Raw genomic sequence first — 23401 nt, forward strand, 5'->3', positions numbered from 1 at the left:
TTGTGGGGATAAAATGAGCTCACAAATGTGAAAGTATTTTGGAAGAATGATAAAAAGCTCTTCAAATTCAAAGTATTATTATCATTATTGTCAAGGTTTGTAAAACTATAACAAGATTTTCTTGAGAGAGAGATGAGCAAAACTTGTTTACTTGAATTTGAACAGTTGCTCAAGGAGAATAGTAAATAAATAAAGATATTGAAATGTAAATAAATACAGCATATATTGTGGGAAAATATGGAAGAATTGCTAACTCAACTTTTCTATTTTCTGAGAATAAATTCTTGAGCATTTGCTCAGTTTTGAAAGTGTCACCAGTTGTGCTCAAGTTAAACGAATCACTAACCTTAATGATCGCTGAGAATCCTCACCTTCAAAGTAAAATATCCCCTACAGACCAGTCAATGTTCTCCAAATTTTGACTCATGATCGTTAATAAACTTATTGCTATTCTTCTTCTTATTATTATTATTATTATATGATTATTACAGTCATGAAGCACTTATTAGGTGTCAAGCACTGTTCTCACTTCACGGGTACATATATAGTGCTCTGCACGTAGTAAGCGCTCAATAAATACTATTGAATGAATGATTCGTAGTGACTTGAACTAACACCTCTGAGGAACAGAGAGGGTCCTGATTCAGTAGCTTCACGCTACAATAATCCATTTTGCATGCTCTTTTGTCCCCGTGTCAATCAGTCAATCATATTGATTGAGCGTTTCAGAGCACCGTACTAAGCTCTTGGGAGAGCACAATATAACAGACACATGCAACAAGTTTACAGTCTAGTGGGGAAACTAAAATAATAATAATAATAATGATGATGTTGGTATTTGTTAAGCGCTCACTATATGCCAAGCACTGTTCTAAGCACTGGGGTAGATACAGGGTAATCAGGTTGTCCCACATGAGGCTCACAGTTAATCCTCATTTTACAGATGAGGTAACTGAGGCACAGAGAAATGAAGTGACTTGCCCACAGTCATACAGCTGCCAAGTGGCAGAGCCGGGATTCGGACCCATGACCTCTGACTCCCGAGTCCGGGCTCTTTCCACTGAGCCACGCTGCTTCTCTAAAATGCAGATGTTCATTCATTCATTCAATCAATCGTATTTATTGAGTGCTTAGTGTGTGCAGAACACTGTACTAAGCACTTGAATAATAATAATGGCATTGGTTAAGTGCTTACTATCTGCCAGGCACTGTACTAAGCTCCGGGGTGGATACAAGCAAATCAGGCTGGACACAGTTCCTGTCCCACAGAGGGCTCACAGTCTTATACCCCATTTTACAGACGAGGTAACTGAGGCACAGAGAAGTGAAGTGACTTGCCTAAGGTCACACAGCAGACAGGTGGTGGAGCCGGGATTAGAACTCATGACCTTCTGACTTCCAGCCCCATGCTTTATACGCTACATCATGCTGCTTCATATGGACCTTGTATGTGTGGACACTTGCTTTGTATGTGTTCACTCCTTTCCACCCCAGATGAGAGATTTGACCCTTATGAGAGTCTGTCACCCGTTGGACTGATCCCAGATCTCCCAGTTCTGGGCTTTACTTTAGAGAGGGAAGAATTAGAATGAGCTAAAAACTTTCAGCTTACGCAGGACTCTATTTTGAGGACCTTAAAAAAAGAAAAAGAAAAGCACGCACTAACAATCAATCTCTCTTTCAGCAATACCTTCTTTGAAGTGAAGTCAATATCCAATCAAGTTTGGAAATTCCAACGATACCAGTTGATTATGACATTTCACGACAGGCCAGTTCTCCCTCCACCTATGATTATCTTAAACCATCTTTACATAATCATTATGCGCTTCAGCGGTCGCTGTAGGAAAAAAAGAGAAGGAGACCAAGATGAGCGTGATCGGGGGCTGAGTATGTGAAGAGTTCTATCTAAATACGGACCGTGGCACAAATCACACGGGAAGCAGATGCTCGGGCTTAGGCAATAGCCAAAGAATGTTCCAGTCCAACAAACTCAAAGATGTTTCACCCGATGATTTAAATATGTAAAAACGCCTCAGGTTTTCTATTCCCGCTACTATTGTTTTCAGAAATATTCATTTGGTGCTCATCTTACTTTGGTCTAATAGTTAATTTTACTGAAAGCCTCCTACTGAGAAAGAAGAGGCGAAACATCACTCAAGAGAACGTAACTTCAGATGGCTTGTTTGCTACATAAATCCAATGTTCCTGATTACTTTTTGGTAGCTGTTTGTTACAAAAAAGAATGGAAAAAACAGCTGCGCTCATTCTCAAAACGCATCAGAATTTTTCCCAGCCCTATTCCTTTATTTTCCTAATCCTTGTAATTTTCTGCAATATAATTTACATGCTTGGTATGATTTTTTGATCAACCACATGAGGAAAAAAGAGCTTAATTGAGTGAGCAGTTTGTAAGACTTGACAGAATTGCAGTTTGACAGGAATGGCTTGATTCTAAATGAGACTGATCTTTTCATTTATAAAATGATATATACAGACTGGGCCCGCTAATTTATAGGTTAAAACAACAATTTTTACCATTTTACCCAGAGTTGTTTCTAAATGATGAAGAATTGAAGAAATTATATGAATTTGAAGAGCAATGTGTGGAGGAATATTTTCAAGAAAAAGAAGATGAGCAGCAGTCGTCGAATGATGAACGTATCAGAGTGACATCTGAAAGGTGCGAAGGGAAAACCTTTTTCGCGAAGAAAAGGAGGAAAATAGCTTCTTTTCTTTAATTGTGCTGTTGGTGAACAGGGCTCATAAGAAAATGTCAAACCTCAATCAGATTTCAGTTTGAAATTCAAATACTTACTCAAAACCTCTGGGTTTAGGATTAATGTCCTCTTGATACACTTGCATGAGCGTACGCACACGCACAGAGACATAATGCACACCCACACTTTTCAATCACATGGGATCATCTTGACTGGAAGTCTATTTAAAGTTAATGATTTCTAGATACATACAAAGATTAAGAACAAAAATGTATAGATCCGAGTTAGAAATCTCCAAAGGCAGGAATTTGTCAAGACATTTCGGCAGGTACGTGCCTTTGAAATGAAAACGTAATCCTGTTTGCTGGAAAAGGTTTCCCCCTGGGCTTCAGTTTCGAATGAGAAACAGCACGAGGAAGAGAAAAGTTTTAAAACCTTATGCAAGGTTTTAAAAGATTCAAAGGCCAGGTTTTTAATAACCAAATGAAGGTTGAACTTAGTTCTTCCTCCCAAAAACAAACACATCGATCCAGATTATCACTAATTTGACCATCACCCTAACAGAGAGAGCGTGCAGGATTCAAAGAGTTAGAGAAGCAGCGTAGCCTCTTGGAAAGCGCGTGGGCCCCGAGTCAGAGGAACTGGGTTCCAGTCCTGGCCCTGCCACTTGTCTGCTGCATGACCTTGGACACTTAACTTCTCTGTGCCTCAGTTACCTCATCTGTCAAATGAGGATTAAAACTGTGAGATCTTATGTGGGGTAGGGACTGCGTCCAACCCATCTAGCTTATAACTAGCTTGTTACCCCATCACTTAGTACAAGAGTCTGGCACACATTAGGTTTTTAGCAGATACCAAAATGAAAAGGGTGGGGCTGGGGGAGAAGCCCTATTGAAGGCTCACCTCCTCCAGGAGGCCTTCCCAGACTAAGCCCCCCTTTTCCTCTGCTCCTTCTCCCCCTCCCCATCGCCCCGACTCGTTCCCTTTGCTCTACCCCTCTCCCCCTGACAGCACTTGTGTATATAGAAGCGGCGTGGCTCAGTGGAAAGAGCCCGGGCTTGGGGTTCAGAGGTCATGGTTTCGAATGCCGGCCTCGCCACTTGTCAGCTGTGTGACTGTGGGCAAGTCACTTCACTTCTCTATGCCTCAGTGACCTCATCTGTAAAATGGGGATGAAGACCGTGAGCCTCACGTGGGACGACCTGATTACCCTGTATCTACCCCAGCGCTTAGAACAGTGCTCTGCACATAATAATGTTGGTATTTGTTAAGCGCTTACTTTGTGCCGAGCACTGTTCTAAGCGCTGGGGTAGTCACAAGGGAATCAGGTTGTCCCACGTGGGGCTCACAGTCTTCATCCCCATTTTACAGATGAGGGAACTGAGGCACCGAGAAGTTAAGTGACTTGCCCAAAGTCACACAGCTGACAAATGGCCGAGCTGGGATAGTAAGTGCTTAACCAATACCAATTTAGAGAAGCAGCATGGGTCCGTGGAAAGAGCCCGGGTTTGGGAGTCAGAGGTCACGGGTTCAAATCCCGGCTCTGCTGCTTGCCAGCTATGTGACTTTGGGCAAGTCACTTAACTTCTCTGTGCCTCAGTTACCTCATCTGTAAAATGGGGATGAAAACTGTGAGCCCCATGTGGGTCAACCTGATTACCCTGTATCCCCAAGCGCTTAGAACAGTGCTTTGCACATAGTAAGCGCTTAACAAATACCAACATTATTATATTTATAATTCCATTTATATTAATGGTGTATATATATATATCTAATTCTATTTATTTATACCGATGCCTGTTTACTTGTTTTAATACCTGTCTCCTGCTTCTAGACTTGTGGGCAGAGATTGTCTCTATTTGTTGCTGAATTGTACTTTTCAAGTGCTTAGTACAGTGCTCTGCACACAGTAAGGGCTCAATAAATATGATTGAATGAATGAATGAATGAATGAATGAATGAATGAATGAATGAATGAGGAGCTACTTTTAGAGGGAGAGCAAGTGGGATGAGGCTTGGGAAAGCCAGGCAGGCTTCAGAGAGAGAAATGTTCAGAAAAATCTGATTTGGGGGATTTTTCATCCCTCTTTGGAAATTCTCCCTAACATGTTGGAGGCAGAGAAGAGCATAACTAAGAATCCAGCTTCAAAATCTCAAAGGAAAAACAATGTCTTTGCCCCACAGTTGGAAAATCATAGGGGCAATGTCACCATTGCTCTCAAATAACGCATTTTTGCATAAATATAAAATTTCCTGACCTTGGCAAATGTTTTATGATGTGGCTTTCATTTCTTCTTAAAAGTTAAATGGCCCTTATAATAAACACTAGTTACATATTTTCTAAGTACATTGCAATCATTAAATAAATTTGAATAATAATAATAATAATAGTGGCATTTGTTAAGGGCTTACTATGTGTTAAGCACTGTTCCAAGCGCTAGGAACGATACAAGATGTCACACAGCGCTCACAGTCTAAGTAAGAGGGAGAACTTGTATTGAATTCATTCGTTTATTCAGCCATATTTATTGAGCACTTACTGTGTGCAGAGCACTGTACTAAGCGCTTGGAAGGTACAATTCAGCAATAGAGAGAGACAATCCCTGCCCACACCGGGTTACCAGTCTAGAAGGGAGGAGACAGACATCAAAACAAGTGAACAGGCATCAATATAAATAAATAGAATTATAGATACATGCACATCAAAAGTAAACAGGCATTAATATAAATAAATAGAATTATGTACATATATGTTGTGGGGTGGAGAGGGAGGGGTAGAGCAAAGGGAGCAAGTCAGGGCGACAGGGAAGGGAGGAGGAGCTGAGGAAAAGGGGGGCTTGATTTAATGGAGACATAGGGCTCCATAGGAGACATGCCCAAGGTCAGACAGCAAGCACGTGGTAGAGCCGGGATTCGAAGCCAGGTCCTCTGACTCCCAGGCTAATGCTCTTTCCACTGGACCCTGCCGCTTCTCATCCAGGCTTTAGGATCCCCTGAAAAGTTCATCGAGGTTGTCGTGGGTGGCCTGTCCAATCCATTCCCCATTGCCAGAAGAGTAGTTCGTTATGGGCAGGGAACGTGTCTATGCTAACTCTGTTGTGTGGTATTCTCCCAAGCTCTTAGTAAAGTGCTCTGCACATAATAAGCGCTCAACAAAGTCCATCGATTGATCGATTAAAGCAAAGATAGAGAATGGTTCCGGCCCTGTTGTACTTATACCGTGCAGCCATGCTGGAAAATGCAATGGGAGACTTGGGTGTTGGTATTAGAAACCTCTTCTACACCTCTGGGAAACTCTACCAACTCAACAGATTTCATGCATTATCCAAAACTGGAGAAACGGTAATTCAAGAAGTATTGCATACAGATGACTGTGCCCTAGAGGCCCACACCTCTTTGCAAAGGATTGTAAATCATTTCACTGAATCTGCCAAGCATTATGGGCTGGAAATGTCTAAAGAAAACGAAGGAAAGGCTTACCCACAACAAAAATTTTACATTTTGCAGACATTTTGCGTGCACAGTGTGGCTGGGGCTGTGGGTCCCAGATCAGCCTTTTCAGCCCTACATGTATTCAGGGATTAATTTCGCCATCAGTGGTATCTAATTTAATAACGATAATGGTGGCATTTGTTAAATAGTTACTATATGCCAGGCACTGTACTAAGTGCTGGGATGGATACAAGCAAATTGGGTTGGACACAGTCCCTGTCCCACATGGGGCTCACAGTTTTAATCCCCATTTGACAGATGAGGTAACTGAGACACAGAGAAGTCAAATGATTTCCCCAGGAGACGTGGTGGAACTGAGATTAGAACCCAAGTCCTTCTGACTCCTAGGCTCATGATCTATCCACTAGGCAATGCTGCTTCTCTCAGACTATGAAGGATAAACACGCAACCCCACCCCCTCCCCCTGCCACCACCTTGGGTACGGAGGTAAATATGCACTCAGCCCTTGACCCCCAGTTCATTCCCAAAATTCTATTTTTTAGTAGCATATTTCCTCAATTACACAGATTGGAGTTGCTTTTTTTCCACAGACATTGGGCTTGATTTTTATGATCTTTGGATCAAGCTTTAGAAAGAGACAGAGTCCCCTGGGATGTATACTTTCCCCCCTTATGGAATCTGCACAAATAGGAATGAAAGGGGGATAGAGGAAACCGAACGTTTGAATTTCCACAGCGGAAGAGTATTGTACATTCCTGTTCCTCCATGTCCTTTCCTTTCCACTGTATATCCCTAAAATGAGCTAGGGAGAAAAGGTGCTGTTAATGGGTTTGAAGAGAAAGGAGATCCCTCTATCCCTAACTCCTGTCACCTCCTGACAGTTGGAATAGCTGAGGAGTCGGGGTGTTTGGGACAGAATAAAAGGAAAATTAAGCCGCAGCACCTAATTTTTTTTTCGTAGTGCTTTCTTTTCGATCAATCATTTCAGCCTGTTTTGGAACATTTGATAAGGTAGCTGCAATTATTCTTTCTCTCCTTTAACTTTAGTTCTTTATTACAATGTTATTAAAGCAGCATGGCCTAATGGAAAAAGCATCGACCTACGTTCTAATCCCTCCTCTTCCACTCGCCTGCTGGGTGACCACGGGAAAGTCACTTAACTTCCGTGTGTCTCAGTTTCCTCGACTGTAAAATGGGGATCAAATACCTGTTCTCCCTCCTCTTAGACTGTGGAGCCTTATAACTGTACCTAACCTGATTACCTTGTATCCAACCCAGTGCTTCGAACAGTGCTCGGCACATTTTAAGTGCTTAACAAATACTGTAATTGTTATTATTATGTGGGAGAGGAGCTGCGTCTAATCTGACCACAGTGTCTCTACTCCAGGGCTCGGTGTAGTGATTGGCATACAGAAAGCACTTAACAAATACCAGAATCATTATTATTAGGTACCAGAAGCACTTGAACATTGTACTGTTCTGCCACTTTCCGGTGTTACTCTGCCTTTTTCAAGTACTCTGGTCTTCCAGTAAGAATCTGTGATTTTCTCTTCACAATACATCACTTCCTTCCTTTAGGCTCTATTTTTGTGCTGTGGCAATTCATCAAACCAGTGAAAGCTGATGAAGGCCAATAAGTCTTAGTGATCCACCTGAGTTACTTGCGCTCATGTGTCCCATAGAGAGTTTACGTACCTAAGACTTTCTGCTTCGGATGCCTTTGATTGCTTTTAGTGGCAACCATAAAACTTAGTTTTCTTTTAATAATTCTACTCATTTACTTTAAATTGCATCCTGTAGTAGGAAAGGTTAGTATGCAAGTGCAACTGAGCCGTACAATTAATTTTTTCATCACTAAAAGCAGAATAAAATCTATGTAAAAAAAGGAACAGAATTGTTTTCAAGTTAGCGACTCCCTGAAGCATAAACAGGCTAAATACCTAGATTTTGAACCAAGGTCTGAAAATCAGTAAGCAGTTTTGTCTGTGCCACAGGAAGCTTTTAAATAGCATTCAAGAAGAAATCCCTCAGAATTCAGTGCCAATCACCCCACCCGAAATTGTACAAGTTTGACTAACAAGATGTAAAATCATTGTACAAGTTGCATTTTCATTAAAAATGGAAAAAGGTGATCAAGCCACATTATCTTACCTCAGGGTCATACAAGACTTAAGAATCCTGACATAAATCTCATAAATCTCAGAGACCTATAGATCGTTCAACTCTCATTTCCCTTTTCTAATAGGATCCTCTTTACCTTCCTGAGATTGAAAATCATCCAGTCCTTTATTTCAATGATCTTCAAACCACTCAATCATATCCATCAATCGACTGTATTTATTGACAGCTTACTTTGTGCAGAGCACGTACCTAGCGCTTGGGAGAGTATAATTTAACAAAGTTGGTAGATGTCTTCCCTGCCCACAGTGAGTTTACAGTCTAGAGTCTACAGCCCATCATCTACAGTCACAATGAGGACTTGTTCAGTAGGACAAATGAATAAGCTGTTTCCAGAGAGAGTAGAGAAAGGAGATTCCTTTCCAATTCCAAAAATATTTGCCTCTCGGTGTGGAGAAGGAAATCATACCAACACCCTGATGTCTCACCAATTATGCACTCGGCCTCAAAGTAGCACTAGAGTAGGAGGGAATTTTCACTCTAGAAATATAGTTACAAAATTTGAGAGCCAAGACCCAAAAGGGAAGAAATAAAAATAACTGATCTGAGTAATTTACACCGGATTCGGTGAGTTTAACAGTCTATTCATCCGCCGTGTAACTGCAGGAGTCTTAAAATTCAAATGCAAAATCTCATGAAGACATTAAGTGGTTTGTAACCTTTACATAAAATGCTACCTGCTCAAGTAAATATCTGACATGGTCAGTTAGGAAATTCTTCTTTTATAAATTTTTTAATGATATTTGTGAAGCTTTTAGTGCCAGGCACTAACAGGTCAGACACAGTCCATGTTCCATATGAGGCTCACAGTCTTAATCCCCATGTTACCGATGAGGTAACTGAGTTAAATGGTCTCACAGCAGACAAATGGTGGAGCGGGGATTAGAACTCAGGTCCTCTGACTCCCAGGCCTGTGCTCTTTCCACTGGGCTATGCTATTTTTCATAGAATGCCTTGCAGATGAAAAATTATCAGTGCATTTGTTTCAAATATGAGGAGGAAGAGGATCAGGAGGAGAAGGAATATTTAATCTCGCTTGGTGCAATATATTGAACTATGCCGTTGAGAAAGTTCACCTTTTCAAGTTATATTTACAGGTTTGTGGCAGGATTACAGTTTTCAATGTTTCATATTCATGAAAAAATACGCAATCACATCCCTTAGCTGAATGAAAATGTGTATCTTATATGGAATAATCAACATTCAAATCAATCCTTTTTAGATTATTTTTAGAAAACAGAATTACAAAATGCTGTTATGTGCTACTTTGTTCGAAGTCACTGGAAACATTCACAAAGTTTGACAGATTGATTGATCTAACGATGCAATTAGAAGGGAACATTTCAATGAAATTTTCTTTTAATATGAAATATTTTATTTAAGTACTTTGGGTCTTTGTTTCATAATGTTCACATCCAAATCCCAAAAAGAATAAAGGAACCACAATGCATTAGGGAGGTTTTCCACAAACTGGCAATTTCACTCCAAGTCTATAAACCATGACCCCTAATGACTCTCATATTATAGTTTATAATAGTAACACATTATTATTATATTGTATTATTATATATGATATATATATATATTACTGTGGTACTTGTTAGCCCTTACTATGTGCAAAACACTGTTCTAAACACTGGGGTAGATACAAGCTAATCAGGTTGGACACAGTCCCTGTCATGCATGGGGCTCACACACTTAATCTCATTTTACAGATGAGGGAACTGAGGCCTAGAGAAGTTAAGTAACTTGTCCAAGGTCACACAGCGGAGCCAGGATTAGAACCCAGGTCCTTCTGACTCCCAGGCCTGTGCTCTATCCACTAAGTCACGTTGCTTCTCCATGTGAATGGTGAAATGAGTTGTTACTGATTATGAGACAACTTAGATGTGGGTCCCATTTCGGGAACTCAGGTTGGGTCCTACATTCCAGGACTGGTTCCCACCATGGCCTGTTTATGACTCTCCTTAAAAAACACTCAGGACCCAGTTCATCTGAACTACCGAAACCTGAATAATCCTGCCCCTTGTCATGCAGGCAGGCTCAGTTCTAAATTAGTATGTGGACATGTCACAAATGCCAACATGCATCTTGGCATGAAATGGCATAGAAAATGCTTTTTCTCCACAACCTAATTTGTTTCTATGGTCTTTGCATTTCATGAAACTCTTCTTTCTAGCAAATTTCATTTCCCCACTTACTAATACACCACCTTCTTTCACTTCCTTCAATTAAAAAAAAAATTGAAGCAAAATAAAATAAGAAGGACCTACTGTATCAGCAGAGGTGAAGGAGACACTGGACTGCAACTTTCCTGACAGGAAAATTCCAGAGGCCCAGATGGGTAAATTTGTGAGTTAATCTAAAATGCCAAAAAGAAAACAACAGTTATTGATTCAAACCAGATTATGTTAATGATGTCCAAAGCTACACGGGTTTCAGCTGAGGGAAGAAATGCCAGAGATATTAGTATAACATCTGGAGGTTTTTTAAAAAAGTAAATGTTGGTGACTGTAGTCTTTGATGGTTTGATCCATTTGTTTTCTATTTCCTTTTACCTTTAATTATAGGAAAGACTATTGGAAACTGTTTTCCTAGCCTGCAAAACAAGAAATTATATAGCCCTTGGCTGGGAAAAAAAAATCTCTATTGCTCTCCTCAAAAGAGCTCATCAGTAAATTAGGAGAAGTGAAACCAATTCTAATGTAAAGAGGGAAATAAGATTTAGGCAAAGCTTGATGATTCAGAAGAACGCCCAGGTAACTAGTGTGACGAGAGTAGCTAGGCCAGATTCAAAATAGAAAGGGGATGATATGAGGGACTGAACTGACACAAACTGCCTTCAGAGTCACTGTGGTAAATGCCATAGTAAAAGAAAAGGTATTTGTCTCAGATGTCGGTTTTGTGTCCTGAGGGTGAGGATCAAATGAATTTGAAGCCAGTGCTAACAGGCCAGAAAGCCACCATTTGGGATCTTTTCAGTCCTGACGGGGCAGATTTAAACTTAAGTCTTGTTAGAGACCTGCGGTGAGCAAGTTTGGAAGTCCAGGTCAAAAAGCTGAACTTTGAGAAGTGAGAAGCAGTGTTGCCTAATGGATAGAGGACCGGCCTGCAAGTCAGAGGACCCGGGTTCTGATCCCGGCTCTACCATTTGGGCCAATCACTTACCTTCGCTGTGCCTCAGTTCCCTCATCTGTAAAATGGGAATGCAGACTCTGAACCCCATGTGGGACATAGACTGTGCCCAACCCGATTAGCTTGTATCTACCCCAGCGCTTAGTACAATGCCTGATACACAGTAAGCACTTAACAGATACCATTTTAAAAAAAGCTGTGGGGTCTCTGTCCTCTTGAAATTGGCCCCTGTGATTGAAACTGAGAGCCCAGGACCCGAAATAGATTACTCTCAGAAATTATTTGTCTCCAGGGAACAATCCATTCTCTTAATTAAAAGAAAAGCTGGCAAATGCCTCAGATCACTTACTTCACCTCCACTGGAGGCTAGAATCCACTGGGAATCTAGCAACATATTCCAAGTGGGGAAACAGACCAAGAGCAGGAACTATTATCATCATTATTATTATTATTTAGTCCCATAATAATAAGGGACAGTGACAAATCCAGTCTGGAGGCCAATCATAAAATCTAGTAACCACCTACTTTATTCTTTCATTCATTTGATCGTATTTAGTAAACACTATGTGCAAAGCACTGTACTAAGAGCTTGGTAGATTACAGTATAACAACAAACAGGCACATTCCAGCCCACAGTGAGCTCACAGTGTAGAGGGGGAGACAGACATTAATATAAGTAAATAAATGAATAAAAAGAGTTTACTAAGGAGGAGTGACTATTTGATCGATCCCATTGCCGGCCAGAAACTGCCCACAATCCAACATTACCACGTACCACCCCCAAACATACTGCACTGCAAAGTGGACATTACCTGATATTGTTCCTTAGCTTATTAAAAGATCTGGAATAGCCCTTATATTTGTTCTACAGTGACAAGTACCGGATATTTTAATTCCACCATCATCTTCAACAATACATAACACCTGCCGTGTAGAGAGTTCTCACTCTTGGACATTTGAGATGACTTTCAGAAGTTTGAGACAAAATTCCTGCCTTTGGGGATTTTACAAGCTAATGGAAAAAATTAGTAGACCAAAACTGATGACTACAGAGTAACTAAAAGAATGTAAAAATAGATTTAAATAACAAACAAGTAGATCAGTCAATAACAAACAGATAAATGCATAACAACCAAGGAGTTGCTATGACCATGAAAGTTGGAATTAATCAGGGAATGCTTCATAGAGGGGCCTTTCGAGAAGACTTGGAAGGAGGGAAGGGATGTGATTTGAGAAAGCTATTAAGGAAGAAAATTCTAGTTGGGGAAAAATGATAAGAGCAATAGGTTGGAAGTGGAAGATTTGAGAACAGGAAGCAGATGTTTTGTTTGTGAGGAGTTAAAACCATGATCTGAGAGAAGGGGTAGGGAAAGGAAAGGGACCAGATAAGAAAGGAACCAGCAGGTGAATTTGTACTATCTTAATTCCTACTGAATTAAGTTCGTTGACATAAAAGAGCAGTAGAAGTACCAAGTATCATTTCTATGATTCTCTTTCAAATTGACAAATTTCACTTTGATTATTCATTTATTCATTCGATTGTATTTATTGAGCACTTAATGTGTACAGAGCACTATACTAAGTGCTTGGGAAGTAGAATTCAGCAACAAATAATGACAATCCTTGTCCAAAATGAAGTATTTCCACACACTAAATGAGATAGTCAAAATCAGGTTCTGTACGTACCTTTCTAAAAAAAGGGAAGTTGCAAACCAGCGTGCCAACCCAGAAATTCCTAATAATGTTGCTACAGTCTACCGAGCCTTTCTTTCTGGTCCTTTGCACTTTTATCCAGCTTATTAATATTTTAAATCAACGAATGCAGTTTTCCTTTCTCTTTCTTATAAATATTTTATGGTCTTTGAAGATGAGAGGTACTATTGATATCATAAATATTTTTCACTGTTTGAACATTTAGAGAAATTTCCCTCAGGGTCCTATCAGATGGCCAGGGCCAGCAGTGGGAATGGATGGGAAATGGATCAATAGTAGCTTGGTAAGAGAGATGGGTGCAGGGGGATTGCCCATGAAAGCCTGAAGAACAATTGGCAGAAGGGTGGGTGAGAGGCCAGAGAAGGGTCTGGATTTTAGCCAAAGGGAAAAGTAAGCTACAGCCATACCATGGCCCTGTGGAAAGAGCACAGGTCTGGGAGTCAGAGGCCATGGGTTTTAATCCTGGCCCTGCCACTTCTCTGCTGTGTGATCTTGGGCTAATCACTTCACTTTTCTGTGCCTCAGTTACCTCATCTGTAAAATGGGGGTTAAATCCTCCTCGCACTGACTCAGACTGTGAGCCAAATGTGGGACAGGGACTGTGTCCAACCTGATTATCACGTATCTACCCCGGCGCTTAGTACGGGGCCTGGCATGTAGTAAGCGCTTAAGAAATACTTTCTCCTTCTTCAAATGCCTTCAAGTCGTTTCCGACCCATAGCGCCTCTGTGGACACACCCTCTTCAGAAAACCCCATCTTCTGTCATAAAGTGTACGTGTACCCGTAGAGTTTTTTGGTAAAGTTACAGAAGCCGTTTACCATTGCCTTCTTCCGCATAGTAAAAACCTGAGTCTCTGCCGTGGTCTTTGATCGACATTTTGATCACTTGATCACTTGATCCAGCACAAGTGAATCAACTTTGTCTGACGCTTCGGCTTAGACCTTCCATTACGGGAAGTCCTATATGGCGTAGCTCTAAGCTTCATCGGCGTATGCAAACTTTCCTGCCTCAATAAGGCGTCGATTTATAGGAGAGTAACAAATAAATACTAGAAAAAATAAAATAAAAGTAGTATTAAAAGCCAGACCATCCACAGCCCTGAATCGATAAAACAATAAGTGCCACTGTGGTCATTTAAGTATGAAAAAATGGATTTTTTCTCCCTCGCTGTGTTGTGGTGCCCAGGCTACAGTGGGATAAATAGGTGACAGGCCACCAAGGGTGTTGTCTGACCCCACAGAGAGCCCAGAAGGGCTCTAGGTGGGACATGGGGGTAGGGTAGGTGGGGAGAAAAGCAAAGTCACCCTGTAGGGTTTTTTTCTTTTTTTTAATGGTATTTGTTACTATGTGCCAAGGATTGTACTAAACTCTGGAGTAGAAACAAGATAGGTTGAGAAGCAGCGTGGTTCAGTGGAAAGAGCCCGGGCTCGGGAGTCAGAGAGGTCATGGGTTGGAATCCCGGCTCTGCCACTTGTCAGCTGTGTGACTTTGGGCAAGTCACTTCACTTCTCTGTGCCTCAGTTACCTCATCTGTAAAATGGGGATTAATTGTGAGCCTCACGTGGGACAGCCCGATGACCCTGTATCTACCCCAGCGCTTAGAACAGTGCTCTGCACATGGTAAGCGCTTAACAAATACCAACAGTATCATTATTAGGTCCCACATGGGGCTCACAGTCTTAATCTCCGTTTTACGGACGAGGCAACAGAGACGGTGACAAAGGACATACAGAAGATAAATGGCGGAGCTGGGATTAGAACCCACTTCCTTCTGCCTTCCAGGCCCATGCTCTCTCCACTAGGCCACGCTGCTTCTCACTGCTCCTTCTTCTTCAGTCAGCAGGGTGCAACACCCAGCCTGGGGATCTGGGAGGTTTCCACCCCTCTCAGCAGGCGGTGGGATAAGACAGAGTGGCCCTTGCTCTCCCTGTGCAAGCCCTGCTTGTCATGGCACAGAGGCCAGAGCACGGGCCTGGGAGTCAGAAGGTCATGGGTTCTAATCCCAGCCCCGCCACTTGTCTGCTGTGTGACCTTGGGCAAGTCAGTTTACTTCTCTGGGCCTCAGTTACCTCATCTGTAAAATGGGGATTGAGACTGTGAGCCTCACGTGGGACGGGGACTGTATCCAGCCCGATTTACTTCTGTCTACCCCAGTGCTTAGTACAGTACCTGGCACATAGTAAGCACTTTAATACTGTAATTATTATTACTATTACCACAGTGTTGATGATGGTATTTGTTGAGAAAAATACTTTTTACCTCTAGTTAGTCACTACTTAATAGATATATATATATGTATTTTTTTTCCATTAGAGTTGAAAATATGTCAATGAGGTTAGAAGAAGTGAATGAAAGAGAGCATTTCATGAAAGCTTCCCTGCAGACCGTTGACCTTCGACTTTCTCAGCTGGAAGACCTCTCTGGTAGAATGGTAAACGCTCTTGAAAATCTTGTGGGAATTGACAAGTCTGAGCTCGCACAGACCCGCTCCAGGGCTTCCTCGGATTGTGATGCAACTTATCTCCTAAGACAAAGCAGTGTCAATAGCTCTGATGGTTGTAGCATGTATAAATACCACATCAGTGGAGAAGAGTTAGTCTACGAGGATAGCGCCAGTCCTTTGTCTCCAGGATCAGGATTACGGAAAAGGGCCTGTTCTTTTCGTTTGAAGGAAGAGAAGGATGGCGTGGAACCCAGGACTCATCTGATGCCAGAGCGCCAAGAAAGCCTTCGGGTTACATCCAGTTCCCATCTGGTTGCAGCACAAGATTGCAATAAAATCCCATCGGGCAACACAGAGGATAGTTTAGGACCAAACTCAGTTTCGGATATCGGGATTCCCACAGATGATCGGCCAGGGAATTCCAACAGCGAAGAATCGATTTCCCAAAACTCAAATCAAACAGATCCCGATAGGAACGGACACAATAAATCAGAATTTCAGAACGCTCAACTAGTAGGGGACAAGACAAAGGTAGAAGCTACCATCTCTTATCCCTTAGAAAAACCGAAAGTGATGAGATATTATCCTGATGAAACTTCCAGCATTTGTAAAACCACAACCGTAAAGTCCAGAAGCTTTGTATTCACCCAAAGAAAGAAACTGCTTGGTGGAGTGAACAACTGGAGTACAGAATATACTTCAATTATGGACCACGTTCGTCCTTCTACGGTTGAACAGTGGACTGCAGAATGGAAATACAGGGTTCAGCAGAAGGTTTCTCGTTCTCATAGTACAGAATTACCTTCCACTGTATCTGAAGCTGCGAGGCAAGCAGAACAAAAAGAGCAGTTGACCGATACGGAAGATGAAAGTGACATTCCTGAAGAAGATACCTCAGCCTCTCATTCTCCCCGGCCCGTCATCGACAAAACTGAGACGGCAAATTTACTCTCTGTAAAATCAGACCGGACTTGTGGATTTCTCTCTGTGAGGTCAAAAAGTTTACATGGCCATTCTCGCAATGCCAAGTCCATTCAGGACAAATTAGATAGACCCGGGCACGCCAGCAGTGTCGCCAACCTGGTAGTGGCTTCTGGCGGTGCCACGGAACAAGGAGCAAAGCAAGAAAATGCTTCCACAGAAAAGGAATGCTGAGATGTGGCTTTTAGACGCTCACAGGGTGTCACGTCAGCTTACGTTACAGAACCCTAACCCTTATCGTAACTAGGTATTTTAGCAGAAAATGCAACTTGGCTCCCCTTAGTCTGATTTAGGGGTCAGCTACAAGCAGTTGAGTGGTCCGGGCGTGTGTACTTTCAAGCCTGGTGGGTGAGAACTGAGGGGAGGGGAAGGTGGTTTAAAAGCAGAATTTCCTGCTGCTGATGCTGCTTGGTGGAGTTCCTTTCCTTGAACCTCCACCCCTCCTTGAATTAAAACCTGGGAGTTTAGTTAGCCTTGGTCTGGGAAAGGGGTATAGAAAATACTGCAGCAGCAGGTAGTTCTGATTTTTAAAATCATTGCCAACCTGGGGTTGCAGAAGGCCTGATTTTTCCACCCACTTTTTTTTTTCATTCATTCATTCATTCAATAGTATTTATTGAGCGCTTACTGTGTGCAGAGCACTGTACTAAGCGCTTGGAATGGACAAATCGGCAACAGGTAGAGACAGTCCCTGCCCTTCGACGAGCTTACGGTCTAATCGGGGGAGACAGGCAGACAAGAACAATGGCAATAAATAGAATCAAGGGGAAGAACATCTCATTAAAAAAATGGCAAATAAATAGAATCAGGGTGATGTACATCTCATTAAACAAAATAAATAGGGTGATGAAGATATATACAGTTGAGCGGATGAGTACAGTGAGGGCCACATGGTTTCTCTTACACTAGTTTATAGGTCCTGGAATTAACTAAATATTTTAAGTCATTAGGACTTAGAAAAATTCTGCACTGATTTTTTTTTTAAGATATCATTAAAAATGAGTGCCCTGTTGTGAAAGTAGCATATTGTTGACCCAAAGGAGTTAGAATGTTCTTTAACCAGAATAACTCAAAATAAAATAATCAAGATTCCAATTGTCTATTTGTCTCCCTGTCTGGGTAGTAAATGGCAGTGAATAAATGAAACAAGTTCATAAATATTTGGGGCTATTTAATCTCCTGGCTAAAGTACCCAGAATTTTTGTGGCGGTACATGAACATAAGGAGAAAGGTATATTTTCCTATTTTCCCCATGTCTTACTGGTGGACTCGAGTTCATTGTACCTGCACTTTAGCACCTAAGGACATATAATGTGAGGTAGAACTGTCTTTGCAAGTGTGTATTTGTTTGCGTATGAATATGTCTATGTGGGTGTTTGGTCGTTGTTGGTCTGCCCTGATCTACGAAGCTGGAAATGGAGCTACAGAATGAGAGCTTCGCATCCAGTTGGTTTCTATTTACTTTTACTATTTATTTTTGAACTGCATTAGATTCGACTCTGTCCTGTCCTGCCCTCACTGGGTTCTGGGGCTTAGACAGCAGCATATTTTGCTTCTGTCAGGCTTCAGAGTCAAGCAAGGGCTTACTCCGCCCCTCTGGACCCAAGGAAATCAATCTAGCAGTCAATCGATGATATTGAGCGCTTACCATACGAAATCCGCCGTATAAGCGCTTGGAAGAGTGCAGTTCAACAAGAGTTAGTAGACATGGTTCTTCCCCAGAAGGAGCCTACAATCTTGTCTTGCCTCCCCCCAGCTCCAGGACAAAAGGTTGAATTGTCATCCTCTGGGCTCTAAGACCCTGCCTCTCGCCCACCCAAGGGCTCCCATTTAGTAGTAATAGTATTTATTATTAAGCTCTCAATAGACATGTGACCTCTATTAAATGCTTACCAAAGTACAACACAAAGAGGTGATGCCTTTCTTCCCGAAGAGGAGCTCACACAATGACTGGGGGGGACAACATAAAGATATTTATTATACTAATAACTGTGGTATTTGTTAAGCAGTTACTGAGCTGAGCACTGAGGTGGATTCAAGCAAATCGGGTTGGACACAGTCCCTCTCTCATGTGGGGCTCACTGTCTTGATTCCCATTTTACAGATGAGGTAAGTGAGGCACACAGAGAAGTGAAGTGAATTGCCCAAGATCACACAGCAAATAAGTGGTGGAGCTGGGATTAGAAGCACGACCTTCTGACTCCCAGGCCCGTGCTCTATCCACTATGCCATGCTACTTCTCCGTAACTAGAGCAATCAAAATAAACTGAATGCACAATCGAGTAAACACGAGTGCCAAGGATAGGTGTAAATAAATACAAGGGCACTAGAAAGGCTGGTAGGTGGGTTTGTGAAGCTCAGGGAGGCGGTGGGAAAAGCCGGGAAGGCCTTCCGGAGGAGGCGCTACCGACCCTCCGGGTGAGGAGGGGAAGGGAAGGAAAAAGAAGGATAGCACGAATAGAGAGGGGAGAGGCCGAAGGAGATATTAGGCCCGGGAAAGGGAACGCAGGGAGACACCCAGAATCAGTTAGTCCCCCTGTCTCAAAAAGGAAGCTTAGGGAAGGAGCAGAGTAGGATGCCACATATATGTGAACCGCAGCGTCACATGAATGGTCTTTTTCTTCCTTGCAAAAATAGGTCAGAAACACTTTTTCAGCCAATGAAATTACCTTGGCCAGCCTCTGGTCCTGACAGTTGTAGAATTAAGAGTGTATACCCTTAACAACAAGTTTATCTTATAGATAAGATTAGAGAAGCAGCTTGGCTTAGTGGAATGAGCACAGGCTAGGGAGTCAGAGGACTTGGGTTCAAATGCCAGCTCCCCCATGTGTCTGCTGTGTGACCTTGGGCAAGCCACTGAACTTCTCTGTGCCTCAGTTATGTCATCTGGAAAATGGGGATTAAGACTGTGAACCTCATGTGGGACAACCTGATTATCTTGTATCTACCCTAGTGCTTAGAACTGTGCTTGGCACATAGTAAGCGCTTAATATCATCATCATCATCATTATTATAGTGTCAAGTGTGAGGAGTGTGTCCTCATTATGTTCCATGGACTCTCCCAAGCATGTAGTACAAGGCTCTGCGCATAGTAAGCCAGTGATGGGGTGATCGCCAATCAATAATCATACTTTAATGACTAGATCATTCGTGGTTCAGGATATATGATCAGATTGCCAAAAGTTAAGAATTAAAGTTTTCTTTCTTATTTGCAGAATTTGGAGTATGCTTTTTCACCATCTGCTTTTTGAAGTTTGCTTTCACATTACAGCTTGTAGTTCTCATATAATTGCAAATTCATATCTAAATTATGTCTTTTACTACTTACTTTTACTATTTATTTTGAACTACATTAGATTTGAAATACACAGTACTCTAGTGAAAGATGTGGATGAATAAATTTGTGGAAAATAAAATCTAATGAAGGGGAATGGTGTCTGAAATACAGACATGTTAGAAAATGCAAATGGACCTACATTTGGTACCTTCTGTAGTACTGTGTTTCTGCAGTGTGAAAAATGCTGGGCAAAATTATCTCCAGTTCAAACACTTGCACTTCAATAATAATTCCATGTTCTTTGAATTTAGCTTTTCTACTTTTGTAATATTTCTCCCTGGAAAAACATTATCTTTGTCACACTTGTTCATTCCTTATACAATGTACATAGAATCTCCCAAACCAGAATGATTTGATCTAACTCCATTGCAGAAATCAATCTGTTAATAGTATTCATTAATTAACTATTGGGTGCCAAGCCCCGAACTAAGTGCTTGAGAGAATAACAGTGTTGTAGAAATGACCCCTGCTTTCATGGGGTTAACAATATAGTCGGGGGAGGCAGACATTAAAACGATTTACAGATACAAGGGAGAAGGAGAAATGGGTATGTATTTCAAATTCATCAGTTGATGCGTAAAGCAGACATCATGTTTAATAGAATTGATGCATTCTTTAATCATTTCTTTTTGCTTGGCCTCATCTTACACTTAGGAATTAATCTTTGTAATAATAACTGTGCTTGATCACCTTTGCCTGTCCCATGAGACCCATCTGTCTCAGTGTCCAAGTCTCTTGGTGCTTAACACGGTGTGCTGCACACAGTATACACTTAATCAGCACGACTGACTGATACCTTAAATGCCTGAAAGAGTTCAGGTTTATCTTGAGCACCAAACTTACTTCCAGGGAGTATACTTTAGGCATTAGAGAAGATCTGCTTAATTGTACATTAGATCAAATTAATTTCAGTTGGAAACCCGTCTCAATGCACATCTTACGTTTTCATGTCTGATAGTCATTCAATGGGGTGTGCAAGAAAAACAAAAATTAGAATTTATCAGAATATGAATTTACTATTATTCAATCATAGTTATCGAGCGCTTACTGTGTGCAGAGTACTGAGCGCTTGGAAAGTACTATTAGGGAGAAATATTATGCAGATTCCCTGATAGATGTCCACTACGTGCACTAAGAAGACTAATTTCAATGTACTGTTGCAATAGATCAAATAATTGAAATAATTTCTTCCTCATCCTTTTTTCACCACCCTCTTTTCGCCAGTGTCCTTTCTAACACTACTCTTAAAGACCATTAGTGATTTTGTATTTAACTGCGTCTGACAGTGACTTCAATCCATCAGTCAAACAATCGTATGTATTGAGCGCTTACTGTGTGTGCAGAGCCCTGTACTAAGCGCTTGGGAGAGTACCATATAACAATAAACAGACACATTCCCTGCCCACAATGAGCTGGTAATTAACTTCTGAGAATAGTGCAAGTATTCATCTTTACAAATTCAGCAGGTTTGTTTTGAAAAGTAAAAAAAGGCTTATTTCCAGGTTCATTTCCAGATTAAAATGTGCGGTTGAAGTAGCACTGCCCAGAGATTTTGCAGGGAAAAGCAGACTTTTCCCCTGTCTCTCCAAGTGTCTCATTTCCTCTATGTTGTTCAGGGTCCTTTCCTCCCCCTTTTCTTAAGATATTTCCCTATGAAAACACTGAAAGCCATTCGCTTGATGGCCACTTATCTGCCACGTTGTTTGTCCTTTGCTGGTAATGGGTTTTTTTTTAAAAAAGTGGGGTTTTTTTAGTTTAATTGTAAATGAACACAAAAGGGCTGCTCTTAATTTATTTGAAAAATAAAAATTAAAAGTTGTAAATGCTTTAATGATATTTTGTGACAAAAGACCTCTACCAAAGGGAAAACAACATTTGTTTATTCTAATGCTTTGGGCTCATGGCAAAGAGCAAATGTTTTCTCAAGATATTTTGATTTCATCCCTCCAAGTCTTCAGCTGCTTGACAGTTGTCCTGGAATTTGTCCCATAAGAAAATGGGCTACACAAGGAAATGCCCTAAAATAGCTTGGTATTGCTTTTCAATTTTGCATAAGAAATTGTACACTGGAATAATGAATTTTCAGATGATCCTAACATTTAATCTTAAAAATAGATATCCGATCCAATACATTGTGTTGTCTTTGGATGTGTACCTATATTCAAAACCATAAATTATCAGAGTGATAAGAAACACTTTAACGAAAGTCAAAGCCTTTAAGTACTGAAGATTCATGACTTCAAAATCTCCACTGTTTTTATTTTGGAAATTCCAAGACTTTTTATTTTTTTCCTGACAGTCATGGAAGATTGCTTAGTTTAGGAGCCAAATTCCATCTATGAATTATAAATTCACATCTTCAGTGATGACTTCCTCCTGACCCTATGCCTAAAATCTGAAAACGTGGATATAGACTAAAATCCCAGGATTAAAGAGTGAATTATACATCGTTGGATGTAGCTACCTGCTCAAAGCGAGTTTTTGAGAGTTTTCCGGAAGAAAATTTCATTTGGACCTAAAATTTCTATGGCATCAAATCTCCATTACCTACCTCCCCAAAATGGAATCACCTGCCAGAAACCATAGATGAGCCTCAGTCTTCCGACTTCAGGACCGAGAACCTGCACAGAGGAAGTGTTTATAACGGGCAGAGAGAATATCAGCGCTTAGTACAGTGCCCGGCACATAGAAAGCACTTAGCAAATACCATCATCATTATTATTCTTATCTCTAGCATCCACCCTTAACTCTCTAACTCAGCTGCTGCCAAGCAGATCTGAGCACTTATCATTTTAATAATAACATTGGTATTTGTTAAGCGCTTACTACGTGCCGAGCACTGTTCTAAGCGCTGGGGTAGATACAGGGTCATCAGGTCGTCCCACGTGAGGCTCACAGTTAATCCCCATTTTACAGATGAGGTAACTGAGGCACAGAGAAGTCGAGTGACTTGCCCACAGTCACACACTCTGCTGCCCAAATCATGTTTCTAAAAAACTGTTCAGTCCATATCTCCCGGCTCCTCAGGAACCTCCAACAGTTGCCCATCTTTCTTCATATCAAACAGAAGCTCCTTACCGTCGTGTACCTTACCTTGAAGCGGCATGGTGTAGTGGTAGAGCATGGATCTGGGAGTGAGAAGGTCATGGGTTCTAATCCCAGCTCCACCACTTAATAATAATGGTGGTATTTGTTAAGCGCTTACTATGTGCAAAGCGCTGTTCTAAGCGCTGGGGGGAATACAAGGTGATCAGGTTGTCCCACATGGGGCTCACAGAGAAACAGCGTGGCGCAGTGGAAAGAGCCCGGGCTTTGGAGTCAGAGGTCATGGGTTCGAATCGCGGCTCGGCCACTTGTCAGCTGTGTGACTGTGGGCGAGTCACTTCACTTCTCTGGGCCTCAGTTATCTGTAAAATGGGGATTAAGACTGTGAGCCCCACGT

At 41.5% G+C, this 23401-nt stretch overlaps 1 protein-coding gene across 1 annotated transcript in view; it reads left to right on the forward strand.

The window, feature by feature from the left end:
• TRPM1 (transient receptor potential cation channel subfamily M member 1) overlaps positions 1 to 17188 on the forward strand; it is an 80030-nt gene extending 62842 nt beyond the window's left edge. Inside the window, exons 28-30 of the mRNA XM_039912210.1 lie at positions 1685 to 1887; positions 2548 to 2680; positions 15512 to 17188. Coding sequence (XP_039768144.1) covers positions 1685 to 1887; positions 2548 to 2680; positions 15512 to 16796 — 1621 coding nt within the window. The 3' untranslated portion in view covers positions 16797 to 17188. The remainder of the gene's footprint in view (positions 1 to 1684; positions 1888 to 2547; positions 2681 to 15511) is intronic.
• Positions 17189 to 23401: the final 6213 nt, after the last annotated feature.

The sequence above is a fragment of the Ornithorhynchus anatinus genome, chromosome 5 (assembly GCF_004115215.2).
Source record: "Ornithorhynchus anatinus isolate Pmale09 chromosome 5, mOrnAna1.pri.v4, whole genome shotgun sequence".
NCBI classification, from domain to species: domain Eukaryota; kingdom Metazoa; phylum Chordata; class Mammalia; order Monotremata; family Ornithorhynchidae; genus Ornithorhynchus; species Ornithorhynchus anatinus.